The sequence below is a fragment of the Alternaria conjuncta genome (assembly GCF_024043145.1).
Source record: "Alternaria conjuncta strain BMP 0040 chromosome Unknown scaffold_8, whole genome shotgun sequence".
Classification (NCBI taxonomy): domain Eukaryota; kingdom Fungi; phylum Ascomycota; class Dothideomycetes; order Pleosporales; family Pleosporaceae; genus Alternaria; species Alternaria conjuncta.
The window spans coordinates 117,742-137,045 of record NW_026250097.1 but is presented as its reverse complement, the minus strand read 5'-3'; the positions used below and the strand labels follow the sequence as shown (position 1 = coordinate 137,045).

Below are 19,304 nucleotides of genomic sequence, written 5' to 3'. Positions count from 1 at the left end.
TGTGCAGAGTTTATGACGTTTGGTCGTCACTCCAACGAGAGGCTGCATACCATCGCGAGCACCATCTTGTTCCCAGAATCAGATGTACCATGAAATGCCTAGATGTGAGAAGCCACACGCATGTCTGATTACCCTTGGAAATCCAGATAGATCAATGCAACTACAACTTGGACAGCAAAGCGGCCATGCAGCCTTCACCAGCCTTAGCACATTGCCTCGGAAAGGTGCCCTTCTTGCGGACGCTTTGGCGAAGCTCGCGGATAGTCTTGTATGTGATGACCTTGATCTCGGGATTGCGCATGTGGTCGATAACGCTGTAAAGGTTGACTTTGAGAGGCCGAAGCGCCTATATATTGTCAGCGGCGTACTTTTGTGTGGGCTCATAGATGATGTGCTTACGTTCTTCGCCTGGGTAATAGTCAAAGGGATCTGCTTGACGCCCATCTCCTGACATAGGAACTGGTAGTATTCAAGCTTGTCAACGTCGTCCGCACCCCAGTAGAACTCAACCTCGCTAGTGAGCAGCTCGACTAGGTGCTGGCGTTTGATACGTCCCACCCAACCTTTGGTGCGAGCTAGACGTTCGAACTCTGACTGAAAGGACGCATCTGGGCGGTGCACGAAGTTGGTGTATTCACTCCACGCTGGGTTTTCGTCCAACTCTAGCGATGAAGCCTCTGACTCAGCATCGCTGTGTTCTGAAGCCGTGTCCGGGATCTCAACGCCCCCAGAGATCTCCTCCAGGGACTTGACCGTATCAAGAGATAGTACACTGTTTTGTAAGTCGGTGCTATCCGAGACTTCTGTGTTCGGTGGATGTTTTGGACTGGTGGAAAATCCTTCAGCTTCGTGTGACTGGTCGCTGTTGATCGACCTCACACTTTCGAAAGAATTCGCCGACGTACGTGAGATGACCGAGAAAGACGAGGTATCGGAACCAATAGAGAGACTTCGCATGCGGTCCGTGAGATCGATTCCACCAGCTTGAGCAGTCACGTTCTTGTGAACAGTCGTATCGGCTGTTGTTGACTTATCTGATGCCATGCATTAGTAATGGTTTCCTCGACACCGCCTTTCCAACTTCCTCGCATCATCAAAGACGCATCAAGCGGAGCGAGCTGAACTTACGACGAACTCCCCATGTGTATGTCTCATCAAAACACGCTTTCCAGTGATAACACCATTCGGTATCCCCGCCGGTCCATCCCTTTGCCTTTGCCAGGCGCGCGAACTCGGCTTTGGGTGAATTGTTGTCATCAACGAGATGATCGGTGTCCTTGGCCCATTCTTTTAGAAGCAGTTTCTGGGCTTCGGCGGTCATTTTGACAGAAGCAGAAGATAGCGCGCTGATACAGCTACCGTCCGCTCCTATCGCAATGGTCTTGAAGTGTCCACGGGTTGTTGGCGGAATGGTGGGGTTGGGCTTAAAAGTGAGTAAGAGACAACAGCGGGAAGGGGTGCGAAGCACTCGTCAAGTAGTTGGGGGAGGCAGCTGTGTGGGTAATGGAGGGGCTGCAGCGGACTCTCCCAGGGTTTCGCATACGCGCTCACACGTGGTTGCGAAGCTTGAGATCCGCATTCGGTTAGCGTTTGATGCCGGATTTCGGCCTATTCGCGCCAAGCAGGGCGTTTGCAAGGCACACTCATCATTGCATTCCAGTGAATGCTTTGACAGATCGCACAATACTAAAGACACATTGACATGGTAATTGCTCCTGCTGTAACATCATTGGTTACTAAGATGCCGAGCCCATCCAAGATGTCCGCCAGTGCTTACATGCCGAGATACATCCGAGCCACATCGCCTACATGCGTGTTCTGCCGCGCAATGCAGCGAACTTCCCAAGACGCGACTTCGAGCCTCAAATTGACTTCTTCATCGCCCGCTTATCATTTCGTATGCGCTCCTTCTCGTCCACTGTCGCGTTCTCCCCATCTCATTTTAGACGCTCGTCTGACAGGTGGCATCAGATACCTCTTGAGCCTTGCGTCGATTTGTAGCTGCTCGAGTCCGTCCGCGACTGTCGACAAGCGCAGCAGACTTCTCGGTGACAACTCTGGTAGCTGGAAGCTCGTAGGAATCGTCGCTGTCATTCGCGCTGCCGTCCGCACTGTCGTACACGGAACCCTCTAATTCTTCATCTGCTGTATCTTCCGCTTCCTCATCATCATCTTTCCCTTCAACCTCGATTTGTTTCTTGACCTCGCCAACCTTTTCAAACTCCTCGTAGGCTTCAAAGTCTGAATCGACACAATCCTTAGCTAGAGCCTTCATTGCTGCCTCTTTGCGAGCGCGGTCGAGTGTGATCTTGAGTGGTTTAATGGGAAAGCCCTTCGGTTGGCGCAGCTGGAGATCATTTCTACGGAGGCGAGCCTTGGGAGTACCGAGGTCCCAATCCGTCTTTAGGAGGATGGGCATTACGAGAGTGCTATTGATATTCTTAGCTTGGTCTGTCTGGTATCTTGTGAACACACGCTTACCCATTCGGCGCGGGTCCATCGGAGGGTACGGCAGGGTCTGAGAGCGCTGCGCCTGAGTCGATACGAGGCTCTTCATACGCCTTCTTTGGTGCTACTTTGACACGAGCCATGTTGAAAGATGCCGAGATGTTTAGGTAAAGTGGGAAGCTGATGTGCTGACGTGCGTTGCTGGGTATTGTCGCAACAGTGGAGTAGGAGCACAGAAGGGAACGAAAGGTAGAGCAGCCTAGCGAGCGGATACACAATTAATTTCACGTCACGCTAGCTGAGCTAAGACGTCCTAGATTGAGCGTTGTAGTCAAAGTGAAAGTGAACGTGGAAGTTGGCGCAGCCGTTTGGTACCAAAGTCATATTGAGCAGACTCGGGATAAGGAAACGAGGGTGACGCACGGTGCGACAATGCGGAGAATTTACCCAAGTAATGGAAACGGGAAGTGCATATGGTCAGTCTTTAAAATATTTGTTGAGTCCGTGGTGAGTTGGGAACGTGGCGCCCGTTACATGCACGACGCGGTGGTCGGGGAAAGCACCCTCAAACTGGGCTCTTAGCAAGAACAATTTCCACATCTTGCTGCGCGGACTGCGCTACTTTTCATGACATGAACGTATCCCCTATCGTCCTGGATGTGTCCGGTCGATCGCTGAAGTCGGGTTGAAGGGAAAACCGGTGGCCACATCCTCTGGTAGCGTTGACGAGTGATATAGCCGAGAAGAACCTAAGAATATCATCTGATCTATATTAGCTCAACGATCCTGAGTAGAAATGTATAGTTCACCATGGGTGCTCTGCACAATGACTAGTGACACTCCACATGGCTCTCGACCCCATGTGAAGCTCATCGGCCTTGCTGTTCCTCATGGGGCAAGGTAGTACCTCCATCTGCAAAACGTCATCGGACGTGTGATTTCAATAAGAGCAAGAGGATATGAATGGACTTTACTCGAGAATGCAGTTGCGCAGATGTGCAGCGCAAGCGCGTTGAGGCGCAACGCGTGAGACACGCGGATCATTTCCTCATTCGACATGGCTCCACTCGGCGCGGCGAATGAAGCAGCCATCACGCCGGCAATGGAGAATACACGATACAGTGTGTGATGTGCAACGAGATCCACGTTCTTAACGTAATTACCATAATTTTTCAGCAGTACCTAGTTTGAAGCTGATGGCTCCATGAACTCTAGACTGAGGGGCCATAACAAGACCATGCGTAACCACCAGGACCAGATATCGATGTTTTAGCTCTGCATATACTAATACCTCCCACCCTCCAAACGTTATCCATACCTAGCTATCTACCCTTACCCCTCGCCAGGTTTTCAGGAACGGATCACGGTACGGATACTGCTTCCACTCACGTTGCGCGAGTGTGAAGGCGTTCTGAGCGAACTTGTGGCCTGGTCTTGCTGCCTCGTAGCTGCGAGGCTACGCGTGCGAGCTGGGATCAAATACGTGGAAGCGATGTCTGGGACTGGTGATGTCATCGGTGTCGATGCCATAGTTCCGCCGATACCTGTTCGAGATGTTGGCCAAGCTGTGCTGAACGGCGCATTGCGGGTGATGGAACAGCTCATTGGCATAGTGGCAGCGAATGGGGTTTTCAGAGCTGACTTGCGTGGTGGACCCACAGATGGGACGACAGGCATGCTTGACGATGAAGCAGTGCTGTGTCGTCGTTCAGATTGAAGCGAGGGCTGCGTAGCATCGTTGTGTGAAGAGGCTGTTTGAGGATCTGGCGAGAAAAGAGCTGGCGAAGTTCGCTCGGCGAATACATTCGCTGACAATATTTGCGCAATGTGCGCGCTGGATGTCGAGCGTCTGCGATTCACTGGTGCCTTCAAGTAGCATCCTTCTATACCTTCCACTCGTTCTGTAATTAGTTATTAAGGTAGTAGTATAAAGTGCCTCTTATCTTAACACATATAGTGTAAGATATGTATTCTATTTTACGTGCTTTTCTACTATTAATACTAAGATAGTAGTATAGTTTTAATAGTAAGTACTACGCAACATTTATAAGAGTACTTAGGTAACTACTAATAAAAGTTATAATAATATTTAGCTAAGAATTACTTTAGTACTATAGTTTATCTATGTAACGTCTATTTATAAGCGTAAAATATAGAAGAGTAAAGATTAAGGTTTATTATTATTTATATATTATTTTTTAGCGTTTATATATACGTACTTATTAGTAAGTACTTAGTATACTTTTTATACTATAGTCTAATAATACTCTAGTTAACACTTTTAATTAAGTAGATACGTAAACTCTTCTATACTTATAAAATTAGTAAGAAGTTTCTATATTATATTTTAGCTACTACCTATCTTATAGATAGAAGAACTACTACTTAAAATAGTATAATTTAGCGCAATAAAGCTAGTATAGAGTTATTTAGTAAGTAAGCTAACTCTACTAGTATACGCCTTTTTCTTATTAATTACTAAGTTCTTTTAGTGCTATTTGCGTTAATAATACGTTAGACTAATATTATTAGATAGAACTACTAGTAGAGAACTATATAAGTTATAGCCTTTATCTTCTAATATATTAAATAAAAAAAGCTTTTAAATAGAATAAGTATTTAAGCGCTAGAATTTAGGTAAAGTAAGACTTAGACTATAGAATATACCTTTTTAGTTTTATATAAAAAAATAGAGTAGTACTAATAGTGTATTTTATAGTAGATTATATAGAAAGTATAGCGCGTATCTATACGCACAAAACGTATCTTATTTATCTTTAGTCTAATAATACTAATAGAACCTAAAGTTACCTATAGAATAATTCTAAGATAGTATAATAATAAGTTTAGATATAGTATAAGTATACTATAATAAGATAGCTCTAAAGAATTTGCTATATATCTACTCTTATACTTATAGCTAAGTCTACCTTTAGTATAATAGCTAGACTTAGTTAGGTAGTATAACTAGTAAGTTATAGTAATATAAATTATCTTATAGAGAGTAATAATCTAGCTTCTAAGTAGAATAGTTCTGTGTAATAATATTAAAGACCTCTTTAACCTAATAACTAAAGAGATCTATTATAAAATAGTATTTTAGATTAATATTTTTAAAAGTATTATATTTACTTATTATAGTATAGAAGTATATAGATATATTCTTTTCTAGTATAAAAAAGAACTTAGACAAAGAAATTCTAGTACTATAATTCTAGTAGGTAAACTAGTAAAAGAGAAAGTTAAACTTAAAAGTAATTAATATAGAAGAGTTTTATATATACAAATAATATACTACTTAAAGAGATTAAATTCTACTATTATCTCTAGTTCTAGTAATACTAACTTTTGTTAGCTTACTTCTATAGGCGTAATTCTAACTATTATATTTATATTATATAAATACTTAACACTTTAGCTTCTTTTACTTAGTTCTAAGAATAAGCTTAAAGTTAGCTAGCTAAGGTTAGTAGTAGATAAAGTTAAAGTTTATAAGTAGAGAATAATTCTATCTTCTAGTGTTGCGCATATATTAGAATATCTCTATAGTATATTTATATACTATAAAGTAAGATATAGTTTCTAATAGCTTTAAATTATAGTTATTCTAAATTATCTATAGTCTCTAACTACTAAAGTAAATACCTAACTAGAGATTAATATAATTAGTTCTATTATAAGTATATAGCTAAATACAAGTTAACGTATCTAGAAGGTAAGTAATAGATATTATATAGAGAGTGTTATATAGGCTTAGATTACTATATACTAAACTTAAAATAAGTAACTTACGTAAGATATTTATAGCTATAAGATAGTTTTTATTCTTTTTATTATATAGTAATCTAATATATAGATTAGAGATTAAGTTAATAAAACTTATATTACTAGCGCGTACGCAGATAAACAAAGAAACCTATACTTTCTATTTTAATGTAGTTATATAGATCTACTTATTAGCCTCTTTTAAATCTCTACTCTTTATATTAAAAAGAATAAGCTATAGGTAGTTATTAGATATATTATACCTTACCTACTTCTCTAACTTCTAGAATCTATTAGTATACCTATAAGTATATAGAAACTTATCTACTAATAGTGCGCTATTAGCGCGCGTAAACTCTATAGAATAAATAATCTAGAGAATATACTTAAGCTTTGTAAATAGAGCGCTTTTAACTTTAGCGCCTTAGTTTTAGAGTATAGAAGTAGAGTTATTATCTATTATAGCTATAGGTAGGTTAGATATATAAGTAGAGCTTTATTAGAGTTAATAGAAAGAGTGTAGCTATAGGCTATTTAATATAAAGAGTAGAAGAAACTACTAGTTATTTCTATTATAGCTCTAGAGAGTCTATACTAAGTCTATTCTCTACCTAGGTACTATATAAGTAATGCTTTAAAGTTTCTAGCTTAGTAAAATAAACTATTTATAATATATACTCTATTTTCTCTTTTACTTAGTTTAAGCTAGTAAATATATTATAGTGTATAGACCTCTATAATTATAGAGTTATTACTAAAAGTAGATTAAAGTAATCTATAAATAATACTTAGAAAGCTTCTTAATAGATTTACTTTTCTTAAATAAGTAGTTCTAGTTATAACTAGAACGTTTATATATAATTAGTAGGTTACTACTAAAACACGCTATAGCTTATTACATTATATAGTAAGTATCTATACCTAGATAGCTACTAACTCTAACTCTAACGCATTACTTTATATTATAATACTTTTAACTCTATAACTAACTTACTAATAAACGCACTTATTCTATACGCTTATAATATAATTTCTTATAACTAAACTATTCTTCTTATACTTAGTAATTTTATAGACACTATCTACGTAATTATTATTATAAAGAATATATTTTAGGTAGTATAGGTACTTTCGCGTAAGGTATATAACTTACTAATAGATATAATATATAAACTAGTAAGTAATAGAGTTACGTATACTATCTTATAACTAATATATTAATCTATCTAAAATAGCTATATAGTAGTTAAGAATAAACTTAGTCTCTCTATTATTAACGCTGCTTTAATAGTATTTATAAATCTAATAGAATATCTATAGCTAATAAGTAATAAGCTTCTATTCTTAGTTCTTAGCCTAGATATAGTCTATTACTAGAGTACTAAAGTACCTCTAGTTATAGTAAAGAATAATATAGAAAACCTAACGTATTTAGAAGTAATTTTATAACTATAGAGCGCTTATAGACTAGCTAAAAGCCTTAAGATTAAGATATAATAAAAGTGTATTAATAAGCTATCTCTAGACAAAAGATCTAAATATATTAAGGTAGATTTAAATAGCGTAATAAGTAGTAGAGAAACTAGTTTAGGTTATATAAAAGAGAATAATAGTAATAGAAAAAAGAATATTAATAAGGTAGATTAGAGTATAAGGCTATAATTAGAAAATAGTAACGCTTTTATATTAGGTAAAGTAAGAGTTAGTGCTAGTTAAGCGCGTAGTGTTAATATAGCTATAGATATTAATAAGATAGATAATATAGCATTAAATAGTAGAAGTGTAGTAAGTAAGATAAATAGAAAGAATAATAAGATAGACCTAAGAGATAAATACAGAGTTATAGAAGCGCTAGTCTAGCTTAGATATTAGTAAGCTACTATTAGTAGATAGTAGTGTAATAGATAGAGTAAGCTAAGACCTATTATAGATAGGCTCTTTAACTATAACTATTACTTACACTAGAAACTAGACATTTATAAAATACTTACTAAATTTTATTATATAAAATAAGAATAGAAAATATAAGCTTAGTAGCTTAGCTCTAAGCCTCTTACTATTTATAATCTACTTAGATAATTATAAGTAGGCTGTAAGAGCCTTATATCTTATACCTAGGTACTTATTCTATATATATATATATATATATACTATTACTTACAACACTAAATCTATAAAATTAAATATATAAAATCTAAATAGAAGATAACGTTATTATAGATTTATTACGCCTAGCTTCTAAGGTTAGTAGATAAACTATTATAGGCCTTACTACTAAAATATAAAATAAAACCTATACTATATTATAGATCTCTATATATCTAAATAACGTCTACTTTAAGTAATTAAAAGTAAGATACTATTCTAGACTATATAAGCTATAGAATACTATAGTAAGAAAGTTAGTAATTTTTAAAGTAATAACTAATAGTAATAACTACTATAGAATAGCTATAATAATATTAATAGAAACCTAAAGATATTAGGTAAATTATAGTAGTGTTAATAGTGCTCTTATAAATACTAATATCTAGAGAATCTCTTATATACGTAAATATATTTTAGCTATTATAGTAAATTAGTAAAGTTAAGGTATTTTTTAAAGAACTAAATAGACGCAGCTATATATATAGGTTAAGAATTCTTAGTACTTATACTATATAATCTTATATAGAAGATTCTAGTTTATAAGATTATATCTATATATACCTAGATAGATAATATAATCTTATAGCTTTTACTACTCTATAGTTAACTATTACTCTCTTTTATATAAGTAACTTTAATATAGCTAAGAATAAACTCTATATATTTATACGCATACTACCTAGATAGTAAAGGTATCTAGATAGTTAACCTTAGAACTTTTATACTAACTACTTATTCTACGCGCTACCTCTATAAACCTTAGTATCTATTATTATACCTTCTACTTAAGACTATATTAGGTGTATCTTACGTAAGAAAAAGTAATACTTATAATACAAATACTTATAAAAATATCTATTCTAAGTATAGTAAGCTTTTATATTATCTTTAAGAAGCTGTTAGGTAGTATACTAGATAGAGCTTTCTAACTTCTAGAAAATAGCTATACGCTATAGTATATAAAAGTTAGTATAATATAGAATAGCTCTATAAGTAGACTACTAATCTAGATACCTTATATAACGTAATATACTATCTAGGTAGTTATTTTACTTCTTTAATAAAGTACTTCTTAAATCTAGGCTTTATACTACCTATAAAGATAGAGACTAAATTAATATAGCTATAACCTAAGAAGATATATATAGCTATAGTAAAGTTTCTTATAAATTAAAAAATTACTTTAGAATAGATAGTAGAGTAAACTAAGAATAATAAAAAGTTATACGCTAAGGTTAAAGTCTAGTATACCTAGGTACTATAGATAATTTCTTAGGTAGATAGATTACGTAAGTAGTATAAGCAAGCTAGTTTAAATATATCTATAGAACTACTAGATTTATCTTATACGCTTTACTTTTATTTTTATAATATAATTAGCTTATATATTACTTATATAAGTACCTAGCTATATAACTAAAGCTTATAGTTTTACACTAAATAAGATAGACACTAGAAAAGAGTATATATAGAAAAAGATTAAGATAACTAATTAGTTCTATATATTTAGACTCTAGCTAGATCTAATAAATAACTACGTTTACGCTTTAGTATTAGTTAACACTAGATATAGCTCTAAGGTATATTCTTAATTATCTCTAATATATAATACTAATAGTTATTACGTATATATAGTATTAATATAGAAAGAATAGTATACGCAGAAAGAGTTAGATAAGAGTAATATAACTACTTAATACCTCTAAGTCTTTACTATATATTCTAATGCTAGCATAGTAGATATAGAGAAAATAGAAGCTTAAGTTCTAAGAATCTTAAGTAAAGCTAGAGAGATATAGGTATTTAAATATAATAGTAATTGCATTAATAATACTTAATTATTAATAGTAAAAATTTACTACCTAAAAGTAGAAGTGTAGTAGTTAAGAGCGTAGGTTATAGAATTAGAATAGCTAGTTAAAGTTAAGATAACTAGAAAGAGAAAGTAGAGTAGTTTAGAATAAGTGTAAGACTCTCTATATATTTATATAATAATAAAATATAAGTAAAGCTATTAATTTAGTACCTAGATACTATAAACTATACTTTTCTCTCTTAGGTAAGTAGTAATTAAAATAGTATAAAAAAGAGTATATTAGATTAGTAGTGTACTATTATATATAATAGTCTCTCTAAACGTTCTAAGATTTTTCTAAGGTTAGCTATTACTTTCTTTAAACTACCTATATCTCTATTCTACGCCTATAACTAATCTTCTAGTTATTACTCTAGTCTACTATTATATATTACCTATAATTCTTTTAAATTCTCTATACTTTCTTTACTAGATACTATTTAACTTAACCTAATCTATAGATAGTAGCTATCTACTTAGAGCTACATAGACTCTAAAAGTGTTTAACTTAACGTTATTAAGTAGGTCTTATATAACTATTCTTATTATAGTAATACTAATAAGCTTTAGACTTAGTATAGATATCTCTTTCTATAGCTAATTATTAGAGGTAGATACTAACTACTACTATTTAGTAATCTTATACTAAGTATTTTAAAGATAAAAGAGTATATAGTTAGTCTTATACGTATTATTATATAATATATTAAGAAGTATATTAAGTAAGGCGTAACACTTCTCTAGTATATAGTAAGTAAAAACTATAGTAATCTTACTTATAAGGTACTTAGTTTTAGAGTTACTACTAGAGTTAATAAATTCTAATATTACTTAAAGCTATAACCTATAACGTAGAGCTAAATCTATAGAAAAGTTCTAAGTAAAGTAGTTTTCTAGCTTATATATAAGCTTTTTAACATTAACTAAGAAGTTATAATAGGTATTAGTAGAGTAATAGGTAAAGTAGTAGTAGTATAACAATTAGAGTAAGAATAGCTAGTATAATATCTAGTTAATAGTTAGTATATTCTAGTAATCTATGTTAGCTACGTGCACTTACTTAAGAAACTTTATCTAGAAGACTACTTATAAGAGGCTATAAAGGTAACTAAATATTAAAATTATAGTATATTGCGTTAGATACTAGCGTTCTTATAGTTAGAATATCTATCTTTCTAGATAAAGCGTAACTATATTATATACTATCTTAGTATTATTATACTCTAGCTATAATTAATAACCTAAGTAGAGCTAATATCTATAGAATAGGTAGCTAATGTAGATACCTAAGGTGTTAGATATAATATAGGTCTTATATAACTTCTAGAGTTCTTAGATATATAGAATTTATATTAGATATAGTAAAAGGTTAAGCTATAGAAATAATAGAGATTAAGTAAGTAGAGTAAAGAAAAAAACAAGAAGAAAATTCTTAGAATACTTAGTATATTATAGCTAAAATAAAGAAGTAACGTTAAAGCTTAGAAGTAGTAAGATACGTTAAGTACTAATATAGAATCTTATAGTCTCTTATAATTACTATATATCTTAGTATTAAATTATACTTATACTAAAGACGTACGTAATATAAAGCACTAGAGTAATATAGCTAAATACTAAAATATATTATAAGCTAGTTTAGAACTTTTAATTAGCTTAAGAACGTACTATTAATATATTATTATAATAACACTACGCATATATCTCTCTAGCTTTGTTTTCTATATTATATCTATATACTATATAAAAAAAGACTATAATATCTAAAGTTAGCTTATACTTAATAATATAGCTATACTATAGACTTACTAATGCTTTATAAATAAGCTAACGTAAAGATCTATCTATAAAGTACTAAACCTAAGCTAGGTAATAACTAATAATAGTAATAAAGTTAGTTATAATAATAACTATAGTAAGTATATAGATTTCTTTACTTAGAAGAATTACTTATATACTAGCTTTATATTATATAAAACTAAGAGAAATAGCTAAGATAGAGTATAGATAATTACTAATATAGTAAAGTACTAGAGTAACTCTATAAGCTTTATGTAAAAAGTCTTTAGTATTCTTAAAGAATAAAGTAACGCTGCTAGTAGTAGAATCTCTAATCTAAGAGGCTATAGATTACTTAGTATATTATGTAAGTTACTATATTATATTAGTAATACTTAGAAGAAAGAGAATTATTAGAATACGTATAGAAAGTCTAAACTAGAAAATAATATTATATATTAGTGTAGCTTTATACTCTTCTATAAATACTAACTTAACTATATAGAAAGCTATACTAATATAGTAATCTACTTAGTTTAAAAGCTCTATAAAGTAGATAATAGTATCTATAGACCTATATCTTACTATAAGTAGATTAATAATATTATTTCTAAAAAAAAGAAGTAAAGAAGTAGTAATAATATAGTAGTAAGTAATTGTTATAACTATAATAAACTAGAAGAGGTAGTTTAATAAGAGGTAATATAATAGTAGTAGAGTTTAATTTATAGTATCTAGTAAAAGTAAACCTAGATAGCCTTTCGTAATTCTTATAAGACTTAATTATTTATCTTTTATTACTTTTATTTAAATACTAGTAACTTAGTCTTATATAGCTATAAGTATTAGAGTATCTAGATAAGCCTAGGTATATATATCTAATAGATTTAACTATTTACCTATATTACTTAAAAGTAAATTAAGTCTCTTATAGGTTCTATTCTACTTTTATAGCTTAGACCTAAGAAAGCCTATAGTATTATTAGTAGATATTTCTATAGTAATAAGTAATTATTATATAGTAGTAAGAGCCTTAGTTAAGCCTTAATTATCTTTTATTATAGAACTTAGTAGCTATTATATAATAATACTCTATAATATTTCTATAAGTAGGTTACTTCTTTGCTAATTATAGACCTTTACTACTATATAGAGATTAAATCTAGCTACTTTAGTAGAAGTAAGGCTATAGCCTATTATACGCAAGATAGTAATATATATATCTAATACTTAGAATAGATATTAATAAATTAGATATATTATTAAGTATAGTAGAGTTTTATAGCCTTTAGCTAACTAGTTAAGCTAAGGTGTAAGGTTACTTAATTTCTGTAAAAGAATAGCTATATATAGCTTTATATCTATAATATAGATAATAGCTTTATCTAGAAAAGTATATATAACTATAGTAAGAAGTACGTTATAAACGCTTTAAATATAGAATTTAGTAGCGCGTATATACTCTATTATAGTCTCTAGTTAGCTAAAGCTAATAGTTAGAGTACTTAGACTAGATAGTATACTATAGTAATAAAAGATAAGTCTATAGACTATAGTAAATACTATTAACACTACCTAGAGTTTCTAGCTATAATAAAATAGCGTTATAAATACCTATAGTTATAGTAGTTTATAGAGTATAGTAATCTACTTAGTAGAGAATAGAGAGGTTAGTAGCTCTTGTAACGTAGCTACAGCTAGTTAATCTACCTAAAGCGTAGATAACTAGAGATATAGTTATTATTACCTAATTTTAGATAGTTATAGTCTAAATTAGTTCTTATATAGAATACTATTAATAAGCTTATAGCCTAGTAGTAGATAGTTTCTAAGTACTTATAATATAGTATAGAATTAGCGTAGCTTCTAGAGAGGCTTATACACTAACTTATTTAAATCTTTAACTTTATATAGTTTTTTTAATATCTCTTATTTTCTACTTACTACTATCTCTACTCTCTTTTAGGTAAATAGGTATTCTCTTTTATACCTTACTACCTAGATTAATTACTATACTACTACTATACTACTATAGAAACTATACAAACTAGCTTCTATAAAATATAACTAGTTAAGATAGATATTTAAGAATTCTAATATAGATAAATAAAGACTTTACGCGCTAGCTTTTTATTTAAGCAACACTATATAATAATATATTATCTAAGTGTAGAAGCTAACGTAATAGAGCTCTACTACGCTAAATACTAATTTAATAGAATTTATTACTTATTAGAAAGAAAGGTTTAAAAGTAAGCTATAACTAAAAGCTCTAAGCTAAGAAGAAGTAAATAAAAAGGCTAAGCGTGCTATAGAGAGTAGAAAGTAGGCTAATATCTATATATAGTAGTAAAATAACTATATATAACTACTTAGCCTTACTTTCTTTTCTCTTAATTAGACTATATATTAGTACGTGTTTTTATTTTATCTAATACTTTACTTTCTTAGTTACCTTTTACGCTATATTAGCTCTAAGTAAAAATATTAAATAATAGAGTTAATTAAATACTAGATATATAATATTAAACTATAATTAGATATATTATTCTAAAAAGACTAGAGATAAATTACTACTAAGCTATAATAGTAATTCTAAGGTATTTATAGCTAATACTAAGTTAGCCTAGACTCTTTAGAGCTAAAACCTAATATTATTCTCTCTTTTAGAGTAGATTACTCTTAATCTACTTTTAAAGTTATTTAATAGACTAGATAAGGTAACTATAGCCTATAATAGGCTATTTTAGTTTATAATAGCCTATTCTAAGCTAGCGTAGATATATTATATCTATAGAAAGGTAGAAATCTATTATAAAAAGTAGTAGTTCTAGAAAATTACGTATAAATATGTACGTAAAGCTACTACCTATACTAGTAGAGCTAGCGTAGGCCTATGCGCTTTAGGTATTTCTAGCTAGTTAGATTTTTTTTTTTTTTCTTACTCTTTAATTACTCTATAATAGTAAGTATTAGCTCTTTTTACTTATTATTTCTAGAATTCTAAAAAGGTCTAAAGTAACCTATTATAGCCTATTTTAGAGTATAATAAAGTAGTTTAGTCTAAATTAGAGATTTCTAGCACAAATTATACTAAATTACTACTAACTAGTCTCTAGTACTCTAACTAAGACTATTAACACGTACTTTATACTAATTTACTCTTTTTCTACTTATATCTATCTTTTATACTTTATATTACTTTATTTTAAGCTTTAATAGCTTTTTCTACTTTAACTTAACTATAGTTAGTAATAATTAAATTACTATAAGCTACTTCTATATACTTAGACTTCTTAAGATTAGTTATACACTATATACTAGTTATCTATAGTTATAAAAGCTTAATAAGTCTTATATATTTAACTACTATAGCTATACTTTTTTAGTTCTTAAGACTAAGAAAGAGTGTACTATCTTTACTAGTATAATTAAAAAGATTACTAGCGTACTATCTAGAGATACTATTATCTAAACTATTTTATATAGCTAGTATTAGACTATAAATAAGTAGTGCTTTACTATAAGTATCTATTTTACTCTCTTCTAGCTACTATTACTCTCTATTAGCTTCTATAAGGCTAATATATAGTAAATAGCTCTAGAATAGGTAGTTTTAGTTTATTTTAGCCTATTTTAGGCCTTTTTACACTAATACTAACTAATATAGCTTCTAGAAAATCTTATTAACTTAGAAACTATATATAAGATTATCTACTAATTATCTACTAACTAGAAGCTCTCTAGTAAGAAGCCTATTATTCTACGTCTTTAAGCCTCTAATAATATCTTAGCGCCTACTCTACTAGCTATAAAGAACTTTAAGCGTAGTAACTTACGCTATCTAAAGATAGACTTAGTAGAAAAGTATAAAAGTATCTATAATAATATTATTAAGTAAGTTTTAATCTATATTAGCCTATTTTAGCCTAATCTAGTATTTTATAAGTTTTTCTATTTTCTTTAGAGTTAGTAAGGTCTTTATAGAGTCTAAAAGAGCTAGATTAGCTTATAATAGCTTATTTTAGACTATTTTAACTAACTTTAGTAGTAACTACTTCTCTAATTAGAAGTACTTATAATTTTATTCTAGCGCACTCTATAGCTATACTACTACTAAGTTTAGTGCGCGCCTTAATAATAAAACTAAAGCTAAAGCTATAGTTACTAGCTTTACTAATAGTACTTTCTATATATCTAAAAAGAGAGCTAATAAAGTTACTAGTGCGCTTAACGCTAGATTACTATTTAAGTAATTAGTAAGTTCTAAAATACTCTTTTTTAGACTCTTATAGCTCTAATTAGCTCTTTATAGATTACTAGTAGCTACTTTACTTCTATTTACTTTTTTTTAGCTTTTTATAGTTTATTTTAGCCTATACTAACTTTTTTTATAGTATTCTATCTTAAAGTCTACTAAGTAAACTATTATTTTTATAGTTAAAAATTTATAAAATACTATTTAAAAACTTTAGATAAAGCTTACTTTCTAGCTAAAAAGTAATAAAGCTACTACTAAGAAGAGCTAGCTTAAGAAGTAGATTAAAGCTAAAAAAAATAAGATTAAGCGCTTTAGAGCTAGTATTCTCTAAGTTACTTTTAGATAACCTCTAATAGTTTCTTATAGCTTATTTTAGCCTATCTTAGAGTAATATAAGCTTTTCTAGTATATTTAAGTAGAGTTTAATAGAGTTTACATAGAATTAGTTTAGACTAAGTAGTACTAGCCTACTTTAGACTATTATAAGCTATTATAGTATAGTTAGAAGCTCTTAAGTAATACTTAGATTAGAATTTCTCTATAAATATAAAAGTTTTTTATAGTAGTTAAAGTTATTTATCTATATAAATTTACTTAAAGTATAATATTTTATTCTTTAAAACTAATTATAAGGCCTAAAAAACTAATAACTCTACGCTAAGAAAAGTTAGAGTAAAATAGTTTATACTAGACTCTTTTAGACTATTAGAGGCTATTCTAGTCTAAGATACTATTAAATACTCTAAAAAACTCTATATAAAGAAAAAAGGTAAAAATATACTCTAGTTTGCACTAGAATAGCCTATTATAGCTTAACTTAACTTATCTTTTCTTTTTATAAAGCTATTTATAGTATTACTTCTTAGGCTAAACTTTTAAAGATTTTCTACACTATTATATTCTTTTCTTATTCTAGAACTTCTATAGCGTATTAGCTAAGATATTTAAGTTTAGTTTCTATAAGTTTTCTTTCTCTAGGTACTTAACCTATTTAATTAGATACTTTTATTAGTTATTCTTATTACGCTATCTTTTAATAATACATTCTACTTTATATATATTATTACTAAATTCTCTTAAAGTATTCTACTTAAGTACTTTAGAGTATAAAATAGTATCTTTTAAGTTAAAAAGCTTTAAAAGTAATATATAAAATACTAAATAAATACTATTAAGTTTTAGAAAGTTAACCTAAAAGACTAAGAAGCTAATCTAGTCTATAATCTTCTTAAGTCTAAAAAACTTCTAATCTAGCTTTTTCTTTAAGTAAGTACTTCTAATATATTAGTTAGAGACTAAAACTTAGTTTTCTACCTTAAAGAGTATTAGCGCGTAGTACTTATTAGTATACTTTTTCTAGTAAGTATTTACTACTTTAATCTTTCTATAGTACTCTTACTATAGTTTAATTACTTATTTAGTAAAGCTAGCTTTTATAAAGCTTTTTCTCTTACTAAGAGCTAAATTAGACTAATCTACTTTATAAAAGTACTTTCTATAGTAGACCTAAAAGAGAGTAATTCTAGTAGTAGAGTATATACTATTATTATACGCAAACTCTCTAATAAATATCTAGTACGCCTAATTATTTTATTCTAGAGAGTAATAGTAGTAAAAGTACTACTTTAAAGTTTAGTTTTACTTTTTAGTTTAGCTATTAGTCTAAGAATAAAAAGCTAAAGTAAAAACTTTTCTAGTATTAAAGTAGTAAAAAAAAGTATTCTAATACTTAGAGTTTATTAAAGAGCTTTAATCTAAGATAATACGCTTTAGTACGCTGTAAAGTTAAATAACTTTACGTATCTAGGCCTATACTAAGTTAGTACTATTCTAGTTAGCCTATACTAGTATATAATAAGCTATTTTAGTTAATCTATCTATAATAACTAATATAGTATTATACTTTATACTAAAAACTATACTAGGTAGTAGTTCTATAATAAAGTCTATTATTACTTTCTTCTAAAAGTAGTTAAGTATTAGAAGAGGCTATAGTAGGCTATAAAGCCTATACTTTATAAAAGTAGACTTTCTATATATAAGGTAATTCTTATAGTATTACTTTATATTCTTATATATATCTTTTTAAAAGTAGCGCCTCTATAACTTTTCTAGAGTATATTTTACTTTAAAATAGCTTACTAAAGAGTTATTATAATATTCTTAGAGAGCTTATAACTTCTCTTTAGTAGTTACTAGTATTCTTACTACGTAATAGCGCGTTTTAGCTCTATTTAGACTAGACTAGTTAGCTTTAAACTTAGACTTATCTAAAGTACCTAAAAAGGTATAATTTATTTTATTACACTTCTTTAGAGTCTAAAGCTCTAGTATAGTATATCTACTAGCCTAATTAAAGCTCTTTAGACTCTTAGTAAAGTCTTATTATTTTTTAGTACGCTTAGTAGAGTATATCTATACTATAGCTACTAAAAGAAAGGTTTTATTACTATTAGTTATAAGATCTTTTATAAACTAAATAAAAGCTTTATTATACTTCTAAGTAGATTTCTAAGCTTCTACTATATAGTTAAAGTAGTAAGAAGGTCTATCTATAGAGTTAGTAGACTCTACCTTATAGTAGATATTAAAATTAAACCTAGATAGTATAATATAAAATCTAATCTATTAATAGTTAAGAGTCTTAGTCTCTATAAACTATTTTAGATTCTAATAGTTAGTCTAAAGGTTAAAGTATACACTTTCTAGATATTAGCGCTAATACTTTAGGCTCTTAACTATTATAAGTAGCTTTTAGTTATATATATTATAATTATACTCTACTATAATAAGCTTATATAAAAAGAAGTTAACTAGACACTATTAGTACTCTCTAGCTCTATTTAGTATATATTAGCTTAATATATCTATAATTACACTACTTAAAGCGTTTACTTTAGTCTTAGTCTTTCTATCTTACTTAAAGTAAGTTAAGATAAGAATACTTAAAAAAGAGTCTTTTAGCTTCTAAAAGGCTTTTTTAGCTTTCTTATTAAGGTTAAGAGCCTAACTTTTCTCTCTCTACTAGGTATAGCTACTTTTAGCTAC

The 19,304-nt window shown here is 29.9% G+C and overlaps 2 protein-coding genes across 2 annotated transcripts; both read right to left on the bottom strand.

Annotated features, from left to right (window-relative positions):
* Positions 1–160: 160 nt before the first annotated feature.
* Positions 161–1,321, bottom strand: J4E85_005831 (uncharacterized protein; the record flags this gene model as incomplete). The annotated part of the gene is made up of 3 exons (XM_051470073.1): positions 161–346; positions 400–1,019; positions 1,129–1,321. The coding sequence occupies 3 exons, from the start codon at positions 1,319–1,321 to the stop codon at positions 161–163; spliced, it is 999 nt and encodes a 332-aa protein (XP_051325561.1).
* A 621-nt stretch (positions 1,322–1,942) lies between these two features.
* J4E85_005830 (uncharacterized protein) lies at positions 1,943–2,591 on the bottom strand (the record flags this gene model as incomplete). The annotated part of the gene is made up of 2 exons (XM_051470072.1): positions 1,943–2,429; positions 2,482–2,591. The coding sequence occupies 2 exons, from the start codon at positions 2,589–2,591 to the stop codon at positions 1,943–1,945; spliced, it is 597 nt and encodes a 198-aa protein (XP_051325560.1).
* Between the last annotated feature and the right edge of the window lie 16,713 nt (positions 2,592–19,304).